The sequence below is a fragment of the Salmo trutta genome, chromosome 9, assembly GCF_901001165.1.
Source record: "Salmo trutta chromosome 9, fSalTru1.1, whole genome shotgun sequence".
Classification (NCBI taxonomy): domain Eukaryota; kingdom Metazoa; phylum Chordata; class Actinopteri; order Salmoniformes; family Salmonidae; genus Salmo; species Salmo trutta.
Genome location: NC_042965.1, coordinates 43913609 through 43938964, shown reverse-complemented (window position 1 = coordinate 43938964; position 25356 = coordinate 43913609). Strand labels below are relative to the sequence as shown.

Below are 25356 nucleotides of genomic sequence, written 5' to 3'. Positions count from 1 at the left end.
AAACACAATTTGTTTTCCCCTTCAAATTGGTTTAGAATACAGCGTTTTAGGATCAACCTGAGGGCCTTTTACACTGTCAGAATTTACGTTCATGTCATTATGTATTGGGACAGCCAGTGGGACCTAAAAAAAAAAAAAAGTGTTGTGAAATATAAAGACTTTTTAATATCACCATGTACACTGAACAAAAAAATATAAAAACAACAACTTCAAAGATTTGACTGAGTTCCTGTAAAGAAAATCAGTCAACATCATCAGTCCTGACCACTCATGTATGGAGTGAAACACATATTGAGTAGAACTTGTAAAGGAAGTGATGTTTTTTTCCCCCCATGAGGTTGTGGCGATACACTGCCATCTGGTGGCGACTACAAACAATTGCATAATAAGAACTATTACATTTTTTTTTATGGTCCTTTAAAACATAAATGTTAGTGTTTGAATTTGACTGTCTGTATGAGGCCTGGTTATATTATTAGCCAACGTGATGACTATCCAATCTACTCATCACAAATAGTAGACCATGGTGCTTGCCTACTGAGCTGTGAGGGGAACGGCACCTCCGTACCTTCAGGCTCTGATCAGGCCCTACACCCAAACAAGGGCACTGCGTTCATCCACCTCTGGCCTGCTCGCCTCCCTACCTCTGAGGAAGCACAGTTCCCGCTCAGCCCAGTCAAAACTGTTCGCTGCTCTGGCACCCCAATGGTGGAACAAGCTCCCTCACGACGCCAGGACAGCGGAGTCAATCACCACCTTCCGGAGACACCTGAAACCCCACCTCTTTAAGGAATACCTGGGATAGGATAAAGTAATCCTTCTAACCCCCCCCCCTAAAGATTTAGATGCACTATTGTAAAGTGGTTGTTCCACTGGATATCATAAGGTGAATGCACCAATTTGTAAGTCGCTCTGGATAAGAGCGTCTGCTAAATGACTTAAATGTAAATGTAGTAGGCTATCTTACATAAGTCTGTAAATGAGATGATGCATTGAATGCTTTATTATAAAGGTGCATTTAAAATAATAATAATAAATTATGGTGAACCGCATAAAGTGTTATTGTTTTTGCTGTTCGTTACTCATCTTGTTTTCTGAGGAAAAGTAAACGTGGACAGTCATTGCATCATCGACTTGCATTTTCTGTTAAGATTAATTAACCATCATCTAAAATGTGATTTGTCGTTCTGAGCGCTGTGGTTGGACGCCCTAATCAGGTTACGTGTGGGTCAGGTACATTTCTCAAATGTCCAGTAAATTTGAAATGCTGCCGGTCTAATGTCTGGCGCCACATTCTCATAACGGAAACCCCGGTGTGTGTTTGTACCGCCTGAATGGCCATGATCAAAGTAAAGGTTCAGGTAGTATTGTAGCTCTTTGGGATTAGATGCCTCTATTGAAAAGTTTGCTAGGCTGGTGTGTGTGTGTACTACTATATAAAGTTAGATTAGCTATGCTCTGGCACCACAGAATGACAGTGGGGGACATCTGATGTGACACCAGCTGAAGTGCTGCCTGGGACAAAACCACACACATACATAAACATACCAAGGCACTGCGTGATGGACTGGCTCTGGATCACTGGGCCGTGTGTGTGTGTGTGTGTGTGTGTGTGTTCACCCTTTTCCAATCGCCACTTTGCCACCATCTCTAAGATAATATAACAGATAAATAACCACAGAAGATAAATCCCAAATGACACCCTATTCCCTATATAGTGGCACTACTATAGACCAGAGCCCTATTCCCTATATAGTGCACTACTATAGACCAGAGCCCTATTCCCTATATAGTGCACTACTGTTGACCAGAGCCCTATCCCCTATATAGTGCACTACTATAGACCAGAGCCCTATCCCCTATATAGTGCACTACTATAGACCAGAGCCCTATTCCCTATATAGTGCACTACTGTTGACCAGAGCCCTATTCCCTATATAGTGCACTACTGTTGACCAGAGCCCTATCCCCTATATAGTGCACTACTATAGACCAGAGCCCTGTTCCCTATATAGTACACTACTGTTGACCAGGGCCCAACAGGAATAGAGCTCGATTTGGGGGACACCTTCCCATTACTAAATAATTTCATGTGAAATGGCTGAATCCACTAATTTGAAGGGGTGTCCATATACTTTTGACCACATCACCTTGGCATGTTGACATGAATGGGATTGCGTTCAAAGCTAACCGCTTAGTGCCCATTGATGATAATATCTTATTCACCGGTGGGGACTTTAAGAGCCCCCAAAATCCCGGTCTGAAAATTAACACGCGTTTCTTGCAGTACAGTTTTGGAAACATAGGGACCATATCTTTCATATCTGTGAGAAATACATGTCAGAAAATACAAAAATCTGTTTGTGCCCTTATTGCTCCTGTAATTCACTCTGGAAAAGAGCATCTGCTAAATGGTGTAAAATGTATTTCCGTGCATAAGAGAGATACGTGATCATATACAAAGCAAGGTTTAGTAAATGTTTTGGTCAAATATTATCTGTTTGTGCATCTTGAGATAAATTTGCAGTCTTGAAAATGATTTGTAATTATGTTCTGCCCGACCATCCGCCCAAGAATAAATCGTCCTGCAGCTGAATCTAGTTGATAATCCCTGCATTACAGTGTATAACTGGAGACATTAGCAGAATCTCTCTTTTTTTTAATACGTCAAATTACAGGGTTGCCTACTCTGCTGATACTGACAAGCAAGATCAATAAAAATGACTTGTCCATAAAATCAGCCTATGAGAAGTGGAGATACAAATAGAATATGACGTCCGTCTAAACTGGAGAAGAAAATGATTTGTTTTTAGACTTTAAGTAGCACTGACCCAACAATGATAAAGAGTGCAGTGCTGACTCACTGGGGATATGGCTAATGTTCTCCACTAGTGCCAACAAGGCAGGCTATAGACCTACTGTTGTTCACTCAATTAAGGTGAGAATTTTGAGTTTGGTCGTAGTGCACTGCATAATGCAGTCGTAGTCATTGGCGGCTCGCGGCAATCTGAAAGAATGTGTTTTCCTCAGTTAGTTGAATGTGCCAGTTACTTCATAGAACCATGGTTACGCGAGTCACCTTTATAGTGTCTGGGACAAACGGAGCGGTAAAATGTAGTTTTTCTAGCGATGGATTTGGCTCTAGATATTGAATGGTTGGAGCTATTACCAATTATGACCCTGAAAGATCCGACTCTCAGGAACACGTCTATTCCGTTTTAGAAGGGAGAGTGATTTAAATCTGCGTAGAATAACTGAGGGAAATCAATTGATTCTCCACTAACAATGTTAGACTTCAGTGCAGCTTTTGACATTATCGATCATAGTCTTCTGCTCGAAAAACGTGTGTGTGTGTTATGTCTTTACCACCCCTGCTATAATGTGAATAAAGAGTTTACTTGTCTAACAGAACACAGATTGTGTTCTTTAATGGAAGCCTCTCAAATATAATCCAGTTAGAATCAGGAATTCCCCAGGGCAGCTGTCTATGCCCCTTACTTTTTTTTCAATCTTTACTAATGACATGCCACTGGCTTTGAGTCAAGCCAGAGTGTCTGTGTATGCGGATGACTCAACACTATACACGTCAGCTACTACAGTGACTGAAATGACTGCAACACTCAACAAAGAGCTGCAGTTAGTTTCAGAGTGGTTGGCAAGGAATAAGTTAGCCCTAAATATTTCTAAAACTAAAAGCATTTTATTTGGGACAAATCATTCTCTAAACCTCAACTAAACCTTGTATTAAGTCATGTGGAAATTGAGCAAGTTCTGATGACTAAACTGCTTGGAGTAACACTAGGTTGTAAACTGTCATGGTCAAAACATATTGATGCAGTAGTAGCTAAGATGGGGAGAAGTCTGTTTATAATAAAGTGATGCTCTGCCTTAACAACACTATCAACAAGGCAGGTCCTACAGGCACTAGTTTTGTCGCACCTTGACTCCTGTTCAGTCGTGTGGTCAGGTACCACAAAGAAGGACTTAGGAAAATTGCAATTAGCACAGAACAGGGTAGAATGACTGGTCCTTGGACGTACACAGAGAACTAATATTAATAATATGCATGTCAATCTCTCCTGGCTCAAAGTGGAGGAGAGATTGACTTCATCAGTACTTGTATTTGTGAGAGGTATTGACATGTTGAATGCACCAAGCTGTCTGTTTGAACTACTGGCACACAGCTCGGACACTCATGCATATGTAACAGTATAGCTTCCGTCCCTCTCCTCGCCCCTACCTGGGCTCGAACCAGGGACCCTCTGCACACAGACAACAGTCACCCTCGAAGCATCGTTACCCATCGCTCCACAAAAGCCGCGGCCCTTGCAGAGCAAGGGGAACAACTACTTCAAGGTCTCAGAGCGAGTGACGTCACCCGATTGAAACGCTATTAGCGCGCACCTCCGCTAACTAGCTAGCCATTTCACATCGGTTACACGTACCCCACAAGACATGCCACAAGAGGTCTCTTCACAGTCCCCAAGTCCAGAACAGACTATGGGAGGCGCACAGTCCTACATAGAGCCATGACTACATGGAACTCTATTCCACATCAAGTAACTGATGCAAGCAGTAAAATTACATTTAAAAAACAGATTTTAAAAAACACCTTATGGAACAGCGGGGACTGTGAAGCAACACAAACATTGACACAGGCAGACACACACACTATACACACACACGATAACATACGCACTATACATACACATGGATTTAGTACTGTAGATATGTTGTAGTGGTGGAGTAGGGGCCTGAGGACACACAGTGTGTTGTGAAATCAGTGAATGTATTGTAATGTTTTAAAATGTTTTTTCAGGGCTTGTCTGTCCTTTGTAAATAGAAAACAAATTGTGCAGGCTACTTTTATGTCCGTTTTAGATTATGGTGATATTATCTATATGCATGCATCGGCAAACACATTAAAACCACTGGATGCTATTTACCATTGTGCACTCAGGTTTATCACGGGTGATAGTTACAAAACTCATCACTGTATCCTTTATCAACATGTGGGTTGGGCCTCTCTATCTGTGAGGCGACAGCAACATGCTCTCTTGTTTATTTATAAAGCGCTTCTTTTAAAACTACCTCCATATATATCATCATTAATTTCCACTAGATATACAAATTTTAAAACCAGATCACAGATGTGGATTACATTAGAGACTCCTGCGGTCTCCACAGAGTTGGGTAGGACTGCCTTTAGTTCCTTTGCGCCTTATTTATGGAACAAACTGCAGATCTAACTTAAGTTAGACACTCTGGTGTCCCTTGCCCATTTTAAAAATGTTATGGAGGATCAATATGATGTTATCTGTGATTGTTTCTGTTGAATTGTGTCTTTGTTTTGTATGTTTGAAATGTTCTTGTCTGTATGCCTAAAACTGTATATGTCAACATGTTTACACAGGGCACAGCCGTAAAAGAGATCCAGGTCTCAGTCTGTTTTCCCTGTTAAAATAAAGATTTAAAACATTTTTTTTTTTTTTAATGTTATAAACTGCCTTCATTTTGCTGGACCCCAGGAAGAGTAGCTGCTGCTTTGGCAGTTGCTAATGGAGATCCATAATAAATTGTTTGATCATCTCTGATGTTTTCCTGAACAGGCTACTTCTTTCAGACAGAAATTAGCCATTACCTACCTGATTTGACATTATTTTTTATTGACATAATGGCAATAAGGTCAGATTCTAAAGATTCATCAAATTATTTTTAATATTTTTTTGGGGAGTGGTTGCAATGAAATTAGGGGAAACACTGGCCTATATCTTAGGGCTATGCAATAGCCTATATACTGTAACTGTACCATCAAGTTTTGTTTTTAAATAGGCTATTTCTTCGAGGGAAATTTAGCCTAACGATTTGAGAATCTACACTAGTAGGCCTATTTGAGTTGCAACAATCAAGTATTTAACATACTACTGTAGTAACATTGTTAAATCATTGTTTAACAACAATCTAGTAACCTAATATTTGAGTAAACTGTAACCAAATATATTTTGCAGAGGTATCTCAGCCTTTTGCCAGGCTGTCATTGTGAATAAGAATTTGTTCTTAATTGACTCGCCTGGATTACAAAAAATGTAATAATAAAAAACCGCTATGCCTGTATTTGGGCAATTCCTCAGTAACAGAATGATTCTGAGACTCAGATTTTTCACTTGAAAATGTACGCCAACTACAAACCTTTATTCTGTTACCAAACTTTGCATCTGCACTGTTCAGGTAAATTGGTTTTTAGTAACATTTTCAGTGGAAATTGTTAAAAGTAGTCCTTGTGCATAGTTCTGTGGTTTTAACTTTGCAATCATTGGTTTTTGTCGTTTTAGGATCAGGTCCCCCTGTCCATGTCGTTTTAGGATCAGGTCCCCCTGTCCATGTCGTTTTAGGATCAGGTCCCCCTGTCCATGTCGTTTTAGGATCAGGTCCCCCTGTCCATGTCGTTTTAGGATCAGGTCCCCCTGTCCATGTCGTTTTAGGATCAGGTCCCCCTGTCCATGTCGTTTTAGGATCAGGTCCCCCTGTCCATGTCGTTTTAGGATCAGGTCCCCCTGTCCATGTCGTTTTAGGATCAGGTCCCCCTGTCCATGTCGTTTTAGGATCAGGTCCCCCTGTCCATGACGTTTTAGGATCAGGTCCCCCTGTCCATGTCGTTTTAGGATCAGGTCCCCCTGTCCATGTCGTTTTAGGATCAGGTCCCCCTGTCCATGTCGTTTTAGGGATCAGGTCCCCCTGTCCATGTCGTTTTAGGGATCAGGTCCCCCTGTCCATGTCGTTTTAGGGATCAGTATCTCTCCTGTCCATGTCGTTTTAGGGATCAGTATCTCTCCTGTCCATGTCGTTTTAGGGATCAGTATCTCTCCTGTCCATGTCGTTTTAGGGATCAGTATCTCTCCTGTCCATGTCGTTTTAGGGATCAGTATCTCTCCTGTCCATGTCGTTTTAGGGATCAGTATCTCTCCTGTCCATGTCGTTTTAGGGATCAGTATCTCTCCTGTCCATGTCGTTTTAGGTATCAGTATCTCTCCTGTCCATGTCGTTTTAGGATCAGTATCTCTCCTGTCCATGTCGTTTTAGGATCAGGTCCCCCTGTCCATGTCGTTTTAGGATCAGGTCCCCCTGTCCATGTCGTTTTAGGATCAGGTCCCCCTGTCCATGTCGTTTTAGGATCAGGTCCCCCTGTCCATGTCGTTTTAGGATCAGGTCCCCCTGTCCATGTCGTTTTAGGTATCAGTATCTCTCCTGTCCATGTCGTTTTAGGTATCAGTATCTCTCCTGTCCATGTCGTTTTAGGTATCAGTATCTCTCCTGTCCATGTCGTTTTAGGTATCAGTATCTCTCCTGTCCATGTCGTTTTAGGTATCAGTATCTCTCCTGTCCATGTCGTTTTAGGTATCAGTATCTCTCCTGTCCATGTCGTTTTAGGTATCAGTATCTCCTGTCCATGTCGTTTTAGGATCAGGTCCCCCTGTCCATGTCGTTTTAGGATCAGGTCCCCCTGTCCATGTCGTTTTAGGTATCAGGTCCCCCTGTCCATGTCGTTTTAGGATCAGGTCCCCCTGTCCATGTCGTTTTAGGTATCAGTATCTCTCCTGTCCATGTCGTTTTAGGTATCAGTATCTCTCCTGTCCATGTCGTTTTAGGTATCAGTATCTCTCCTAATATACAGCAGCTCTTTGTGCTAGGTGTCCCAGTCTGCAGGTTTTCATTGGTTGTGTCTCCTCTCTGCAGGCATCACTCAGCGCTTCGTCCTAAATGGCATACTCCCCTATGTAGGGCACTACTCTAGTCAAACGTAGTGCACTATATAGGGCATAGGGTGCAATTACGGACGTATCAAGTATCTTCTTCATTAAAGGTTGAGTAGGATTCTCCTCTTTCATGAAGGAAACCACACGCGCGCGCGCACACACACACACACACACAACCGCGCACACACACACACACACACACACACACAACCGCGCACACACACACACACACACACACACACAACCGCGCACACACACACACACACACACACACACACACACAACTGCACACACACACACACACACACACACACTGAACACAGCACAATGTCACAGCTGACCCCCCCCCCCTTCTCAACCCAGCACACACACACAATCCCCTCCTCAACCCAACTCGCCTCCCAATTTACCCTGGTCTCCCTGGTCATTAGGACTGGTGACTGAGCCTCTGACCTTTCGCTAATTTTAGATTGCAATCATTCATCTCTCTCCTTATTTAGGGTGGTTTTAGTGCGGGAAGCCAGAGAACCAAATCATGAGAAATAAAAAGGAGAGAGGTCGCTGTAGGAAGACCTGGTTCTCAAGAGAAGACAGGATATGTGCACACTGCCCACAAAATGAGGTGGAAACTGAGCTGCACTTCCCAACCTCCTGCCAAATGTATGACCATATTAAAGACACATATATTTCCCTCAGATTACACACAGAGAGACTTAATACAGTTTGTCCCAATTGTTTACTCACTAAAACTGGACCATAAAGGCACAATGACCCAAAACTGTAACTCATTTAGAAGAACCAGACACCAAGTCTGCAATACTACTGGCACATGTTGTTCTTTACACTCTGATTTGCAATTCTATAACAAACATTTGGACAAACCACCTTCACAACTAAAATCTCTTGTGTACAAATTTAAATGCGACTCTGTTCAACAAGCTAAGCTCAATTACAAGTTTGATTCCTCTCTCTCATCACATGTGCAAACACTAATTGCGTAAATGTTCACTTTGCAATCAGACCATGTTGAAATATAAAACCACTTTTTTGTTGTTGTTGCGCTTGTTCCCCTCTTGTTTGAGGACACAAACAATTCTACAGTAAAACAACATCATCTTGGTCTCTGAAATAGCTTCTGATAGTAGTGTTTTGAATATGTCACAATAGTGTGATCTCGGTTGTCACAAAATTTGAGTTATTTGATGTGTGTTTCATTTGTATGCAGAGTTTTTAATTTTGAGCAGAGATTATTATTATTATTATTATTATTGTGATTGCTGTGTTTTAATTTGACAAGATGTCTGTGGGGTTTGGGGAAATTAATGAATTAGTACATGAGGTGTAGTTTCAGCTAACGTCTGTTAACATTTGGGAAAAACTCTAAGTAATTTGAAATTATTTATACTTTTACTTTTGATACTTAAGTATATTATTGCAACTCCATTTAATACTAAAGTATATTTAAAAACAAATACTTTTTAGACTTTTACTCAAGTATTATTTTACTGGGTGACTTTTACTTGAGTCATTTTCTATTAAGGTATCTTTACTTTTATTCCAAGTATGACAATTGGGTAGTTTTTCCACCACTGGGTACACCGGGTAGACCACCCCTTTGCCATGAAGGGATGCACCTGTTCAGCAACAATGTTCAGATACGCTGTGGCGTTCAAGCGTTGCTCAGTTGGTATGAAGGGACTTAACGTATGCCAGAAAAATATTCCCCACACCTTGACACCAACGCCACCAGCCTGTTCCATTGACACCAGGTAGGATGGGGCCACGGACTCATGCTGCTTATGCTAAATCCTGACTCTGCCGTCAGCATGATGCAACAGGAACTGGGATTCGTCAGACCAGGCAATGTTTTTCCACTCTTCAGTTGTCCAGTGTTGGTGACCTCGTGTCCACTGGAGCCTCTTCTTGTTTCTTAGCTGATAGGAGTGGAACCCGGTGTGGTCGTCTGCTGCAATAGCCAATCCGTGACAAAGATCGATGAGTTGTGCGTTCTGAGATGCCGTTCTACACACCACTGTGTGCAGCACACTCAGAGAGAAGGGCACAACGCAACACTCCGGGCCGTAAAAGGCATGGATTTTTTTTTTTTTAGGGGATGCCGCAGTGAAATTTGAGGCATTATCAAGTGCTTGTCAAATCGTGAATGAGAGACTGATGAAGTGTGTACAGCCTGTGCAAAAAAACAAAGCAGAGCTCATGCCTTTTCAAGATACTTTTTTCAAATCATCATTAGTCTCACCATGCAGCCTTAGAATGTATTAAACATCAACACATGTAGCCCAATGTTTGTAGAACAACTAAAGTTACATTAATAACTCTAAATGAAGCATATAGGAGGACCTGTTTCTTTGTTAACCGCTCAATACAGAATAGCCACGTGCGCATTCCCTCAAATCGTTTGGAGAAAGTATTAATATTTATATGTATTCTTCATGTTATAAAATAATACAAAATAATGACACGGAATTATAAGAAAATCTTGTCTGCTAATTCAACTATCAAGACCTAACATAAGGACAACTCAGAGTATGCTATTCTGTTCTTCTGAAATAGACTACATTTTCTTCATTTCATGCTTCTTTAGACCTGTCTAAAATAAATAATGGATTTATTGTGATGGTGTAGGCTATATTACATGGATTTATTAGCCTACAACCCATTTAAAAAGTCTGTGTGGAAGTCAGGAGATGCTAAATGTGTTTTATGTTAATTAATGGTCAGTTACCGTGAGACCGACCCAGTTATTTGCTTGACAATCACCGGCTGATGAAATGTTATGACCTCCAGGTATTCTGCCATTGTGTACTTTTTTGTTTATGGCCAAAAACATTTCAATAAGCGTAGTTCTATCCAATGTGTCATGTAATAATATTTTAGTTTTCTCATCATTTGGTTGTGTCTAATTGTAATACTGTCCTGGGGCTCTGTGGAGTCTGTTTCAAATCAAGTTTTATTAGTCACATGCGCTGAATACAACCTTACCGTGAAATGCTTACTTTACAAGCCCTTACCCAACAAGGCAGAAAATATTTGCAAAAATAATTTTAAAAACCCAAGTGAATTTTTAAATCACAAAATAACAATAATGAGGTTTATACAGTGGGTACCGAGTCCATGTGCAGGGATAATGGAGGTAATATAGATAATGTATGTGTTTGATCAGAGCTCCAGAATGAACTGGCTGAGGGGGAACCCTTCTCTAGGTGATGGCTTTGTTATGGAAGATTTGGGAATCACTTCCTTTTAGGTGGTTGTAGAATTTAACGACTCCTTTCTGGATTTTGATCATGAGCAGATATTTTTCAAATTCTGCTCTACGTGCATTAACTGGTGTTTTTATGTTGTACATGGATGTTTTGGCAGAATTCATTTTTTGGCGAGTCTTGGTTGGACCACAACCGTAGAGGGCAATGAGTTCTATAACTGATTCAAGTATTTTTTTTAGCCAGATCCTAATTGGGGATGTCTAATTTTATGTTCCTTTTGATGGCGTAGAAGGCCCTTCTTGCCGTGTGTGTGTGTGTGTGTGTGTGTGTGTGTGTGTGTGTCTCTTTCTCTCTAAGGTCAATGTCAAAGGAGTTTATTCCACAGACTCGTGTGACATATATGTTTCTTTAGCTATTGTTATTTTGAGGGACAATCTTTTCCTGTTTCTGTCTCTCTCTTACCCCCCCCCCCCCCCCCCCCCCCCCCCCCCCCCCCCCCCCCAGCTCTGATCTCTACCCTACTGTACTACAGCTCTGAGTCACGAGGTGCCCAGTGATGTAGAACTCCCAAACGAGCTGAACGCCTTTTATCCTCGCTTCGAGGAATTCGACCCTGAGTCTTGCATGAAAGGCCCTGTTGTTCCGGATGACTGTGTGATCTCGCAGGTTAACTAGGGGTATAACGGTACACGTATTCGTACCAAACCGTTTTACAGGGACCTAAGTTCGGTCCGCACTGTAAACCCGAATGAATACAAAAAAATATTTATTTATTTATTTACTAAGTATAAACACTATAGGCTATGCCTCTTGAGTAAATTTGAGCTGAAAAAAAAAACATTTTGGGCTATTCTGTTTTAAAATACATTTTGTACAGTCTTAGGGCGCATATCCGCGTCTATAAACCATTCTCGGTGGTTGAGAATAGGGGCTTTCAGCACCGCGTGAAAGTGCTTGAGCCACGTTACGAACTTTCCTCTTGCATCCATTCAAGCAAACGGGTACATTTACATTTTACATTTTAGTCATTTAGCAGACGCTCTTATCCAGAGCGACTTACAGTAGTGAATGAATACATTTCATAATACATTTTCCTGTGCTGGCCCCCCGTGGGAATCAAACCCACAACCCTGGTGTTGCAAACACCATGCTCTACCAACTGAGCTACAGGGAAGGCTAGTAGTACCCGCTCTATATAAGCAAGCCAAAGACCCAAGTTTTCAATGAATTGGTCGATGAACCCTGTGTTGCACGTACTTAAAGGACAGCCCATCACGTTACCCTGGAGACACCCCCCCCCCCCCCCCCCTTTATGAGAGTCGCATCTGACACTGAAGGAGATATGGTGCATTCGTAACCAAGTGGGAATTTACCACATACGTCTGGGGAAAAATACACTTGAATGCCCCCCCCCCCCGAACTGGTAATTACTAGTGGGAAACTGAGCACCCACTTCTCTCATTCGGTGGCCTTTGATAGCCTCTTATAACAGCATTTTCGTCAGTTAAATGCAACCACAAAACATTTTTATTTATAAAATCCAGAATCCTCCAACCAGAATTTCTAGAAAACCAGGGAATTTTATTGAAAGTTGACGGAATTTTGCAACCCAAACTGTATCTAGATTTTGAACATTTTGAATGGTCATCCAACTCGGAATTCCAGCTCGGGATCTCAGGCCTCTTTCTAGAGCTCTTGGTATTTTATTATGGATCCCCATTAGCTGTTGCAAAAACAGCAGCTACTCTTCCTGGGGTTCCACACCAAAACATGATATAATACAGAACATTAATAGACAAGAACAGCTCAAGGACATAACTACATCAATTAAAAAATGTAAAAGATGCACGTAGCCTACATATCAATACATACACACAAACTAGGTCAAATAGGGGAGAGGCGCTGTGCCGTGAGGATTTGCTTTATCTGGGGGTTTTTTTAAACCAAGTTTGCTGTTCATTTGAGCAATATGAGATGGAACGGAGTTCCATGCAATAATGGCTCCATTATAATACTGTACACTTTCTTGAATTTGTTCTGGATTTGGGGACTGTGAAAAGACCCCTGGTGGCTTGTCTGGTGAGGTAAGTGTGTTTGTCAGAGCTGTGTGTAAGTTGACTATGTAAACAATTTGGGATTTTCTACACATTGACTGCATCACATCTTTTTATAAGAAACAGTCTTTCCTCAACTCTTAGCCAAGACACACTGGCATGCATAATATTTATATCAGCCCTCTGATTACAATGAAGAGCAAGACATGCTGCTCTGTTCTGGGCCAGCTGCAGCTTAACTAGGTCTTTCCTTGCAGCACTCGACCATATGACTGGACAATCATTAAGATGAGACAAAACTAGAGCCTGCAGGACTTGCTTTCGGGGAGTGTGGTGTCAAAATCTCTTTATTACGGACAGACCTCTCCCCATCTTTACAACCATTGAATCTATATGTTTTGGCCATGACAGTTTACAATCTAAGTAATTTAGTCTCCTCAACTTGTTCAACAGCCACATCATTCATTACCAGATTCAGCTGAGGTCTAGATTTTAGGGAATGATTTGTACCAAACACAATGCTCTTAGTTTTAGAGATGTTCAGGACCAGTTTATTACTGGCCACCCATTCCAAAACAGACTGCAACTCTTTAAGGGTTTCAGTGACTTCATTAGCTGTGGTTGCTGATGCGTAGATGGTTGAATCATCAGCATACATGGACACATGCTTTGTTTAATGCCAGTGGCATTAACAACAGGGATCTAGACAGCCACAAACCCGGGACAATCTGCGGTCCCAGCCACAATGGCTAACTGCGTCGCGGGCTGCGTTCAAGCCCTCAAACCCCGCTAGCTTGATAGGCAGCTAGCTAGCTTGATAGGCAGCTAGCTAGCTTGATAGGCAGCTAGCTAGCTTGATAGGCAGCTAGCTAGCTTGATCGGCAGCTAGCTAGCTTGATAGGCAGCTAGCTACGCCAAATAGCTCCTCAGACCCGGCCTTGGTCGGCAGGATAACTGGACAGAGAATAGCAGTCCCAGCAACTGATGCAGACTGTTAGTGGGATCCAAACTAAGAAGTTAGCTAGCTGCTAAGAACTTTCCAATACACTTTCAAAACAACAAACTTTCCGAAACAACAAACCGAGCTCTCCCTCGTTCCGCGTTTAACAGGAAGTTGAGTTCATATAAGGAAATCAGTCAATTGAAATAAATTAATTAGGCCCTAATCTATGGATTTCACATGACTGGGCAGGGGTGCAACCATGGGGGGGGCTTGGAGGGCATAGGCAAGGCCCAGCCAATCAGAATGAGGGCTTTATTACAGACAAAAATACTTCTCCGTTTCATCAGCTGTCTGGGTGGCTGGTCTCAGACGATCCAGCAGGCGAAGAAGCCAGATGTGGAGGTCCTGGGCTGCCGTGGTTACATGTGGTCGTGAGGCCAGTTGAACGTACTGCCAAATTCTTTAAAACAACGTTGGAGGCGGCTTATGGAAGAGAAATGAACATTCAATTCTCTGCCAACAGCTCTGGTGGACATTCCTGCAGTCAGCGTGTCAATTGCATGCTCCCTCAACTTGAGATATCTGTGGCATTGTGTTGTGGGACAAAACTGCACATTTTAGTGGCCTTTATTGTCCCCAGCACAAGGCGCACCTGTGTAATGATGATGATTTTTAATCAGCTTCTTGATATGCCACACCTGACAGATGGATGGATTATCTTGGCAAAGGAGAAATGCTCATTAACAGGGATGTAAACAAATGTGCGCAAAATTCGAAATAAATACGCTTTATGTGCGTATGGGATCTTTTTACATGTTGCGTTTTATATTTTGGTTCAGTATAGCATCATTGTTGGTGTTCTTTGTGCTGACACACTAGTATTCTAGTCTAACGCTCTCCATCTCGTGTGTGTGTGTGTGTTAGGAGGCAGCTGGAGAGGACAGACTGGGTCTGCCTGGTGAGGCTGGAGGTGAGGGAGATGGAGACCGAGAGTCTATAGCAGGCACACCAGATGTTCCTCCGTCCACAGTAGACAACACTCCACAGTTCCTCAACAAGGTTGTGGAGGGCCTCAACCCCAGGTAACACACACACACACAAATACACACACACTTCAGTGTCTCAACAGGAAGTTGAGGCGGGAATGTGCGTTAAAACCCCCCTAAGGTCGATGTCCACGCCCCCGCAGAAATCTAATTAGCATAATAAAACAATCCCAAGCAAGAAATAGTGTGGTTTTTTTTCTGCATTGGATGAGTGTCAATCTTCCGCTCTGTCGATATTCTGCATCTGGAGAAAGGTGGCCGAGCTAAAGTGGTGTTTGTCAGACCATGAGAAATCCAGAAAATCAGTCTTCTCACAAAATCATCTGTAGCGTCTGAACGGTTTTGCCTACAAACTATTATGACCCCTCTATGGAAAGATGAGATTCTCACGAACACGATGGTCTTCTCCGTCTTGGTCTACGACCCCCACAAGCGTTTCTCATCCAGCTCAACCAGATCTTCATCTAAGTCACAACAATAGACAAACAGTGTGTGCTTAGACAAACAAACAAACAAACAAAAGACTTAAAGGTCGAGACCGAATCTGCGTCTATCACATGGGTAGGCAGACCATTCCGTAAAAATTGAGCTCTATAGGAGAAAGCCCTGCCTCCAGCTGTTTGCTTAGAAATTCTAGGAACTGTTAGGAGGCCTGCGTCTTGTGAGCGTAGTGTACGTGTAGGTAAGTACGGCAGGACCAAATCGGAGAGATGGGTAGGAGCAAGCCCATGTAATGCTTTGTAGGTTAGCAGTAAAACCTTGAAATCAGCCCTAGCCTTAACAGGAAGCCAGTGCAGAGAGGCTAGCACTGGTTTGTATGATCACATTTTTTGGGGTTCTAGTCAAGATTCTAGCAGCCGTGTTTAGCATTAACTGAAGTTTTATTTAGTGCTTTATCCGGGTAGCCGGAGAGTAGAGCATTGCAGTAGTCTAATCGGGAAGTGACAAAAGCATTGATACATTTTTCTGCATCATTTTTGGGCAGAAATCTTCTGATTTTTGCAATGTTACGTAGATGGAAAAAAGCTGTCCTTGAAACAGTCTTGATATGTTCGTCAAAAGAGAGATCAGGGTCCAGAGTAATGCCGAGGTCCTTCAGTTTTATTTGAGACGACTGTACAACCATCAAGATTAATTGTCAGATCCAACAGAATATCTCTTTGTTTCTTGGGACCTAGAACTAGAACCTCTGTTTTGTCCGAGTTTAAAAAAATTGCCGCCATCCACTTATGTCTGAAACACAGGCTTCCAGGGAGGCCAATTTTGGGGCTTCACCATGTTTCATCGAAATGTACAGCTGTGTATCGTCCGCATAGCAGTGAAAGTTAACATTATGTTTCCAAATGACATATAGTGAAAACAATATTGGTCCTAAAGTGGAACCTTGAGGAACACCGAAACTTAAATTGATTTGTCAGAGGACAAACCAGCCACAGAGACAAACTGATATCTTTCCGACAGATAAGAACTAAACCAGGCCAGAACTTGTCCGTGTAGACCAATTAGGGTTTCCAGTCTCTCCAAAAGAATGTGGTGATGGATGTTGTCAGAAGTGCTCCTAGACCTTAGTGCCGCAAGGACAGATGCAGAGCCTTGGTCTGACGCCATTAAATGGTAATTTACTACCTTTTACGAGCGCAGTCTCAGTAATATGATGGGGTCTGAAACCAGACTGAAGTGTTTCGTATAGATTATTTGTCTTCAGGAAGGCAGTGAGTTGCTGCATAACAGCTTTTTCAAAAACAGAGATTCGATATAGGCCAATTTTAATACTTTTTAAAAGCTTTGGCTTTTTCAAGAGGCTTTATTACTGCCACTTTTAGTGAGTTTGGTACACATCCTGAGGACAGGGAGCTGTAAATTATGTTCAACATAGGAGGGCCAAGCACAGGAAGTAGCTCTTTCAGTAGTTTAGTTGGAATAGGGTCCAGTATGCAGCTTGAAGGTTTAGAGGCCATGATTATTTTCATCAATGTGTCAAGAGATATAGTACTAAAAAATCTTGAGTGTCCCCATTTGATCTCAGATCCTGGCAGTTCTGTGCAGACTCAGGACAACTGAGCTTTGGAGAAATATGCAGATTCAAAGAGGAGTCTGTAATTTGCTTTCTAATGATCATGATCTTTTCGTCAAATCAAATCAAATTTGATTTTGATTTTAAGTGATGGCTCTTCGATATTGCACGTTACGGTGTTTCCAAGCCTGTCGGAAGACTTTCAGTTTGGTGGAGCGCCATTTCCGTTAAAATTTTCTGGACGCTTGCTTCAGGGCTCAGGTATTTATTGTATAGCAAGGAGCTAGTGTTTTGGGTTTTTAGGGGTGCGACTGCATCTTGGGTATTACTCAAGTTTAAATGTAGATACTCGGTTAGGTGGTTGACTGATTTCTGTACTCTGACGTCCTTGGGTAGGTGGAAGGAGTCTGAAAGGGCATCTAGGAATCTTTGGGTTGTCTGAGAATTTATAGCACAGCTTTTGATCATCCTTAGTTGGGGTCTGAGCAGATTTATTTGTTGCGATTGCAAACGTAATACGATGGTGGTCCCACAGTCCAGGATTATGAGGGGAAAAACATGTAGATCCACAATATTTATTCCACGGGACTAAACTAGATCCAGGGTATGACTGTGGCAATGCATAGGTCCGAAGACGTTGGACAAAACACACTGAGTTGATGATGGCTCCGAAAGCCTTTTGGATGTGGACTTTTCCATGTGAATATTGAAGTCACCAAAAATTTTAATATTATCTGCCGTGACCACAAGGTCCAATAGGAGCTCAGTGAGGAAGGGGGTATACAGACCAGAAGGCCTGTAAACAGTAGCTATAAAAAGGCTGCATAGATTTCATGACTAGAAGCTCAAAAGATGAAAACGTCTTGGATGTATCTGTGTGTGTTGATGTGTATCTGTGTGTGTTGATGTGTGTATCTGTGTGTGTTGATGTGTGTATCTGTGTGTGTTGATGTGTGTATCTGTGTGTGTTGATGTGTGTATCTGTGTGTGTTGATGTGTGTATCTGTGTGTGTTGTGTTTCCAGATGGAAGAACTGGTGGATCCGAGGGGTTCTGTCTCTGGCCATGATTTCAGGATTCTTTATGGTCATTTACCTGGGACCCACCATGCTCATATTAGTGGTACGTGGCTTTATAACAACACCATGCTCATATTAGTGGTACGTGGCTTCATAACACCATGTTCATATTAGTGTTACGTGGCTTCATAACACCATGCTCATATTAGTGGTACGTGGCTTTATAACAACACCATGCTCATATTAGTTGTACGTGGCTTCATAACACCATGCTCATATTAGTGGTACGTGGCTTCATAACACCACCTTGCTCATATTAGTGGTACGTGGCTTCATAACACCATGTTCATATTAGTGGTACGTGGCTTCATAACACCATGTTCATATTAGTGTTACGTGGCTTCATAACAACACCATGCTCATATTAGTGGTACGTGGCTTCATAACACCATGCTCATATTAGTGGTACGTGGCTTCATAACACCATGTTCATATTAGTGGTACGTGGCTTCATAACACCATGTTCATATTAGTGGTACGTGGCTTCATAACACCATGTTCATATTAGTGGTACGTGGCTTCATAACACCATGTTCATATTAGTGGTACGTGGCTTTTTTTGTTGTTGATGACCAGTAGTAACTCCCCCTGGGTGGGTGGGTGGGTGGGTGGTAACCAGTGGTAACTCCCCCTGGGTGGGTGGGTGGTAACTCCCCCTGGGTGGGTGGTAACCAGTGGTAACTCCCCCTGGGTAGGTGGTAACCAGTGGTAACTCCCCCTGGGTAGGTGGTAACCAGTGGTAACTCCCCCTTGGTGGGTGGGTAGGTGGTAACCAGTGGTTACTCCCCCTGGGTGGGTGGGTGGTAACTCCCCCTGGGTGGGTGGTAACCAGTGGTAACTCCCCCTGGGTAGGTGGTAACCAGTGGTAACTCCCCCTGGGTAGGTGGTAACCAGTGGTAACTCCATGTGATTCTCTCTCCTTGGTAGGTGATGACCATCCAGATCAAGTGTTTTCAGGAGATCATAGATATCGGCTACAGAGTCTACCATTCCTACGAGCTGCCCTGGTTCAGGACACTCAGCTGGTGAGGACATTGTATCTACACTGAAGAAAAATATAAACGAAACATGCAACAATTTCAAAGATTTTACTGAGTTACAGTTTATATAAGGAAATCAGTCAATTTAAATAAATTCATTAGGCCCTAATCTATAGATTTCACATGACTGGAAGTCACAGATATCTTTTTTTAAAAAGGTATGGGCGTGGATCAGAAAACCAGTCAGTATCTGCAGTGACCATTTGCCTCATGCAGTGTGACACATCTCCTTCACATAGAGTTGATCAGGCTGTTGATTGTGGCCTGTGGAATGTTGTCCCACTCTAATTCAATGGCTGTGTGAAATTGCTGGATATTGGCAGGAACTGGAACATGCTGTTGTACAAGTAGATCCAGAGCATCCCAAACATGCTCAATGGGTGACCTGTCTGGTGAGTATGCAGGCCACGGAAGAACTGGGACATTTTCAGATTCCAGGAATTGTGTCCAGATCCTTGCAACATGGGGCCGTTCATTATCATGCTGAAACATGAAGTGATGGATGAACGGCACGACAATGGACCTCAGGATCTCATCACGGTATCTCTGTGCATTCAAATTGCCATCGATTTTAAATGCAATTGTGTTCGTTGTCTGTAGCTTCTGCCTGCTCATACCATAACCCCACCACCAGCATGGGGCACTCTGTTCACACCGCTGACATCAGCAAACCGCTCGTCTACACAACGCCATACACGCTGTCTGCCATGGACAGTTGAAACAGGGATTCATCCGTGAAGAGCACACGACTACAGGGTACCAGTGGCCAACATTCAGTTCTCTGGCAACAGCTCTGGTGGACATTCCTGCAGTCAGCATGCCAATTCCACGCTCCCTCATCTTGAGACATCTGTGGTTTTGTGTTATGTGACAAAACTGCACATTTTAGAGTGGCCTTTTATTGTCTCCAGCACAAGGTGCACCTGTGTAATGATCATGCTGTTTAATCAGCTTCTTGATATACTACACCTGTCAGGTGGATGGATTATCTTGGCAAAGGAGAAATACTCACTAACAGGGATGTAAACACGTGTGCACAGAATTTGAGAGAAATAAGCTTTTTGTGCTTATGTAACATTTCTGGGATATTTTATTTCAGCTCATGCAACATGGGACCAACAGTTTACATGTTGCGTTTATATTTTTGTTCAGTGTATCTCTGTCTCGATCTCTCCTGTAACACACAGCCTTTAAAGGAGGTTAAAACGTTTAAAGGTTACATTTAGTAGGTCTTTTTTTCCCTCCCTTCTATTTCACCCATCTCTCTCTTTCTGTTTCCCTACGGTCTCTCTCTCTCCCTACGGTCTCTCGCTCTCCCACACCTCCCTCTCTCTGCTCTGCCTCTGTCTAAAATGCTGCCTAGTGTTATTCTGCAGGTAATAGTGTGAATATAGGGGTGCCCCTCTCCCCTTTGAGTTTTACATTTCTGTACAGCAGAGCAGCTTTTGTGCACATTTTTTTTGTTTTTAAAATATTTTTTTTATTTCAGTTCACAAAATAGTTTTTCTAATTTTAGTTTGTTTTTTCGTTTACCATAATAACCTTTGCACACACACACACACACACTCTCTCTCACACCAGTCAAGCCAACCCTGAGCAAAGGCCACTGCCATGAAGCCGTCTGAACCAAACCTTAACACTACTCACACAACCAAACTCTAACCCTGATACCCAACAAATATGTGAGGCAAAAAAACACACATTAAACCAATGGAAGGATTACAATATCCTTCCTTGTTTTTCAAGGTACTTTAGATTACTTCTTGATTTGTGTGAAGTGATAGGCCCTGTTTATTCAGTATCAATGTGATGCAAAACACACATTAAAGAGAGAACTACATATTCACAGTATCCATCTTTGTTTGTTGTCTTCCAGGTACTTCCTGATTTGTGTGAATTATTTCTTCTATGGTGAGACATTGGCGGAGTACTTCGGTGCGTTGGTTCAGAGAGAGGAATCACTCCAGTTCCTGGTCCGATACCATCGCTTCATCTCCTTCACTCTCTACCTGGCAGGTGAGCCTCAGTGGAACACAGCTGAACACAGACATCGATACAGCATGTGCTGTGTTAATATAGAAGAAGAAGACAGCGTATTCAGACCACTTGACATTTTTCCACAATTTACTTTGCAGCCCTTATTCTAAAATGTATTAAATTGTCGTCCCCCCCCCCCCCCCCATCAATCTACACACAATACCCCATAATGACAAAGCACAAAATGTTTTTTTTATACATTTTTGCAAAAGTATAAAATTTAAAAAATGAAATCACATTACATAAGTATTCAGACCCTTTACTCTTGGGTATGATCCTACAAGCTTGGTACGCCTGTATTTGGGGAGTTTCTCCCATTCTTCTCTGCAGATCCTCTCAAGCTCTGTCAGGTTCAATGGGGAGCGTTACTGCACAGCTATTTTCAGGTCTCTCCAGAGATGTTCAATCAGGTTTAAGTCCGGGCTCTGGCTGGGTCACTCAAGGACATTCAGAGACTTGTCCCGAAGCCCCTCCTATGTGCTTAGGGTCGTTGTCCTGTTGGAAGGTGAACCTTTGCCCCAGTCTGAGGTCCTGAGCACTCTGGAGCAGGTTTTCATCAATGATCTCTCTGTACTTTGCTCTGCTCATCTTTCCCTTGATCGTGACTATTCTCCCAGTCCCTGCCGCTGAAAAACATCCTCACAGCATGATGCTGCCATCACCATGCTTCACCGTAGGGATGGTGTCAGGTTTCCTCCAGATGTGACGCTTGGCGTTCAGGCCAAAGAGTTTAATCTTGGTTTAATCAGACCAGACAGACAATCTTGCTTCTCATGGTCTGAGAATCTTTAGGTGTCTTTTGGCGGGCTGTCATGTGCCTTTTACTGATGAGTGGCTTCCGTCTGGCCACTACCATAAAGGCCTGATTGGCCATGTGTATGTATACGCACTATACATCCACATGGATTTACTACTGTAGATATGTGGTAGTGGTGGAGTAGGGGCCTGAGGACACACAGTGTGTTGTGAATGTATTGTAATGTTTTAAAATGTTATAAACTGCCTTAATATTGCTGGACCCCAGGAAGAGATCCATAATACATACAAAAAATGAAACTAAACAGCTGTTGAAATGTGTCAGTATAAATGTTGTTAGGCCTGTAAAACGTATAATATTACTGGATTTACCGGCCAATAAACGTTTGTGGTTTTATTACCGTTTTTAAAACTGTTTTTATAGCTGCAGCTGGGTGGCACAAACCACAGTTTCAGATCACGATTGAGATGAGAAGATATTTAGATCCAGTTTGTGTCCCGAATGGCACCCTGTTCCATATAGTGCACTTCTTATGGCCAGAGTCCTATATGTCCTGGTGAAAAGTAGTTCACTGTAAAGGGATTACGGTACCATTTGGGACAGCCAGAATCAGCACACTGACCTCTATAGGATCCTCCCATTTAGTGAGTTGTGTCGTGTCCCAAACGCACACTCATACACTCCTAAAGCATGAGATTGGTATAAACCTGACCTGGGATCATATTCACAAAGTGTCTCGCAGTAGGAGTGCTACATTAGATTGGGATAAACCTGACCTGGGATCATATTCACAAAGCATCTCACAGTAGGAGTGCTACATTAGATTGGTATAAACCTGACCTGGGATCATATTCACAAAGCGTCTCACAGTAGGAGTGCTGGTCTACAGTCTGTTTTTTTTCCTGTTTAGATCACACTGAATAAAGATAGGGGGACCTGATCTGAGACCCTTTGAATAGGGGCCGTGGAGTCAGATTCATTGACTTGACCGTGGCTGGGAGCACTGTGACTGTCTTGTCACAGCCAATTAAAATCCAGGGTTCTGCTGAAACGGACACAATCTGCCCAGCGACTCGATTACACCTCTCCCCAGGAAATCCCATTGGCTGCTTTTATGTGGCGAAACCCCGAGACGCGATGAACGTTTTTTTTTAATCGACGCCTTCAGCACAAATTATATAGTTCTGTTAGCCTGGATCCACGTCCGGTTGTTCTGTCTTGACAACTCAGTGTGACAATGGTCATACGACTCAGCAACATATGGCTGTTTATTTTATTTATTTTTTTATTTCACCTTTATTTAACCAGGTAGGCAAGTTGAGAACAAGTTCTCATTTACAATTGCGACCTGGCCAAGATAAAGCAAAGCAGTTCGACAACATACAAAAACACAGAGTTACACATGGAGTAAAACAACATACAATCAATGATGCAGTAGAAAAAAATAAAATAAGACTATATACAATGTGAGCAAATGATGTGAGATAATGGAGGTAAAAGCAAAAAAATGCCATGGTGGCAAAGTAAATAAAGTATGGCAAGAAAAAAAAACACTGGAATGGTAGATTTGTAGTTTGAAGAAAGTTAAAGTTAAAATATAAATATAAATAATATGGTGCAAAGGAGCAAAATAAATAAAATAAATAAATACAGTAGGGGAAAAGGTAGTAGTTTGGGCTCAATTAAAGATGGGCTATGTACAGGTGCAGAGATCTGTGAGCTGCTCTGACAGCTGGTGCTTAAAGCTAGTGAGGGAGATAAGTGTTTCCAGTTTTAGAGATTTTTGTAGTTCGTTCCAATCATTGGCAGCTGAGAACTGGAAGGAGAGACGACCAAAGGAGGAGTTGGCTTTAGGGGTGACCAGAGAGATATACCTGCTGGAGCGCGTGCTACAGGTGGGTGCTGCTATGGTGACCAGTGAGCGGAGATAAGGGGGGACTTTACCTAGCAGGGTCTTGTAGATGACCTGGAGCCAATGTGTTTGGCGACGATGATGAAGTGAAGGCCAGCCAACGAGAGCATACAGGTCGCAGTGGTGGGTTGTATATGGGGCTTTGGTGACAAAACGGATGGCACTGTGATAGACTGCATCCAGCTTGTTGAGTAGGGTATTGGAGGCTATTTTGTAAATGACATCGCCGAAGTCGAGGATTGGTAGGATGGTCAGTTTTACGAGGGTATGTTTGGCAGCATGAGTGAAGGATGCTTTGTTGCGAAATAGGAAGCCAATTCTAGATTTCACTTTGGATTGGAGATGATTGATGTGAGTCTGGAAGGAGAGTTTACAGTCTAACCAGACACCTAGGTATTTGTAGTTGTCCACAAATTCTAAGTTAGAACCGTCCAGAGAAGTGATGCTGGATGGGCGGGCAGGTGCAGGCAGCGATCGGTTGAAGAGCATACATTTAGTTTTACTTGTGTTTAGGAGCAGTTGGAGACCACGGAAGGAGAGTTGAATGGCATTGAAGCTCGTCTGGAGGGTTGTTAACACAGTGTCCAAAGAAGGGCCAGAAGTATACAGAATGGTGTCGTCTGCGTAGAGGTGGATCAGAGATTCACCAGCAGCAAGAGCGACATCATTTATGTATACAGAGAAAAGAGTTGGCCCAAGAATTGAACCCTGTGGTACCCCCATAGAGACTGCCAGAGGTCCAGACAGTAGGCCCTCCGATTTGACACACTGAACTCTGTCAGAGAAGTAGTTGGTGAACCAGGCGACGCAATCGTTTGAGAAACCAAGGCTACTAAGTCTGCCGATGAGGATGTGGTGATTAACAGAGTCAAAAGCTTTGGCCAGGTCAATGAATACGGCAGCACAGTAATGTTTCTTATCGATGGCGGTTACGATGTCGTTTAGGACCTTGAGCGTGGCTGAGGTGCACCCATGACCAGCTCTGAAACCAGATTGCATAGCGGAGAGGGTGCGGTGGGATTCAAAATAGTCGGTAATCTGTTTGTTGACTTGGCTTTCGAAGACCTTAGAAAGGCAGGGTAGGATGGATATAGGTCTGTAGCAACTTGGGTCAAGAGTGTCACCTCCTTTGAAGAGGGGGATGACAGCAGCTGCTTTCCAATCTATGGGAATCTCAGACGACACGAAAGAGAGGTTGAACAGGCTAGTAATAGGGGTTGCAATAATTTCGGCAGATAATTTTAGAAAGAAAGGGTCCAGATTGTCAAGCCCAGCTGATTTGTAGGGGTCCAGATTTTGCAGCTCTTTCAGAACATCAGCTGAATGGATTGGGAGAAGGAGAAATGGGGGAGGCTTGGGCGAGTAGCTGTGGGGGGTGCAGTGCTGTTGAATGCAGTAGGGGTAGTTAGGTGGAAAGCATGGCCAGCCGTAGAAAAATGCTTATTGAAATTCTCAATTATAGTGGGCTTATCGGTGGTGACAGAGTTTCCTATCCTC

General features: G+C 42.7%; 1 protein-coding gene across 2 annotated transcripts in view; it reads left to right on the top strand.

Moving 5' to 3' along the window:
* Positions 1 to 25356, top strand: part of LOC115200629 (phosphatidate cytidylyltransferase 1) — a 41839-nt gene that overhangs the window by 1744 nt on the left and 14739 nt on the right. For both annotated transcript variants that reach the window (XM_029763827.1, XM_029763828.1), the window contains 4 exons: positions 14900 to 15057; positions 18060 to 18156; positions 19041 to 19138; positions 21030 to 21169. In XM_029763827.1, the coding sequence (XP_029619687.1) occupies positions 14900 to 15057; positions 18060 to 18156; positions 19041 to 19138; positions 21030 to 21169 (493 nt within the window). The remainder of the gene's footprint in view (positions 1 to 14899; positions 15058 to 18059; positions 18157 to 19040; positions 19139 to 21029; positions 21170 to 25356) is intronic.